At 39.3% G+C, this 816-nt stretch overlaps 1 protein-coding gene across 1 annotated transcript; it reads left to right on the plus strand.

The window, feature by feature from the left end:
- Positions 1 to 4: 4 nt before the first annotated feature.
- Positions 5 to 810, plus strand: LOC107059441 (UDP-glycosyltransferase 86A1-like; the record flags this gene model as incomplete). Its single annotated transcript, XM_015305945.1, has 1 exon — positions 5 to 810. A coding segment is annotated over one exon (723 nt), but the record flags the coding sequence as incomplete, so codon positions are not given.
- Between the last annotated feature and the right edge of the window lie 6 nt (positions 811 to 816).

An 816-nucleotide genomic window follows, 5' to 3' on the forward strand; every position in this document is an offset into this window, starting at 1 on the left:
TACATCGTTACAAAAATATCACTCTATTTATGCAATTGGACCAATTTTCTCCCCTGGATTCACCAACACCTTCGTGTCAACTAGCCTATGGTCCGAATCCAATTGCACCGATTGGCTAGACGCCAAGCCACATGGCTCGGTCTTATACGTCTCGTTCGGGAGCTATGCTCATACTAATAAAGAAACTATAGTGGAAATTGCACGTGGTCTGATGGTCAGTGAAGTGAATTTTATTTGGGTACTTCGTCCTGATATTGTTAGCTCGGAAGAGAGTGATTATTTACCGATTGGTTACGAAGATAATATTAAGGATCGAGGATTAATCGTGCCATGGTGCTGCCAAACGGCTGTAATTTCACACCCGGCGGTTGGTGGCTTCCTGACTCATTGTGGATGGAATTCGATTATGGAAAGCATATGGTGCTCTGTTCCGTTTATTTGTTTTCCCTTGCTGACCGATCAATTTACTAATCGAAAATTAGTAGTCGATGATTGGAAAATCGGGATTAGTCTTCGTGATGAGGGTTCGATTTCGAGGGATGAAGTGGCAGAGAAAGTGAAATTTCTGATGAAAGGCAAAGAAGCAGAGGAAATGAAGCAACGGATTAAGAAAATTAAGAAGGAATTAGAGGATGGATTAGCAATAAATGGATCATCTCAAGTGAATTTTACAAAGTTTATGGGTGATTTAGAGTCCATATTGCAATTAAACCATATTGCAAAATGATTATGCTGTAGCCCCTTGAAATTAAAATAAGAGTTTACGATAAGGAATGGTATAGTTCATCTTTTTTTCTTTTAATACCACTAGACAGG

The sequence above is a fragment of the Solanum tuberosum genome, unplaced genomic scaffold (genome assembly GCF_000226075.1).
Source record: "Solanum tuberosum cultivar DM 1-3 516 R44 unplaced genomic scaffold, SolTub_3.0 contig02174, whole genome shotgun sequence".
Classification (NCBI taxonomy): Eukaryota; Viridiplantae; Streptophyta; class Magnoliopsida; order Solanales; family Solanaceae; genus Solanum; species Solanum tuberosum.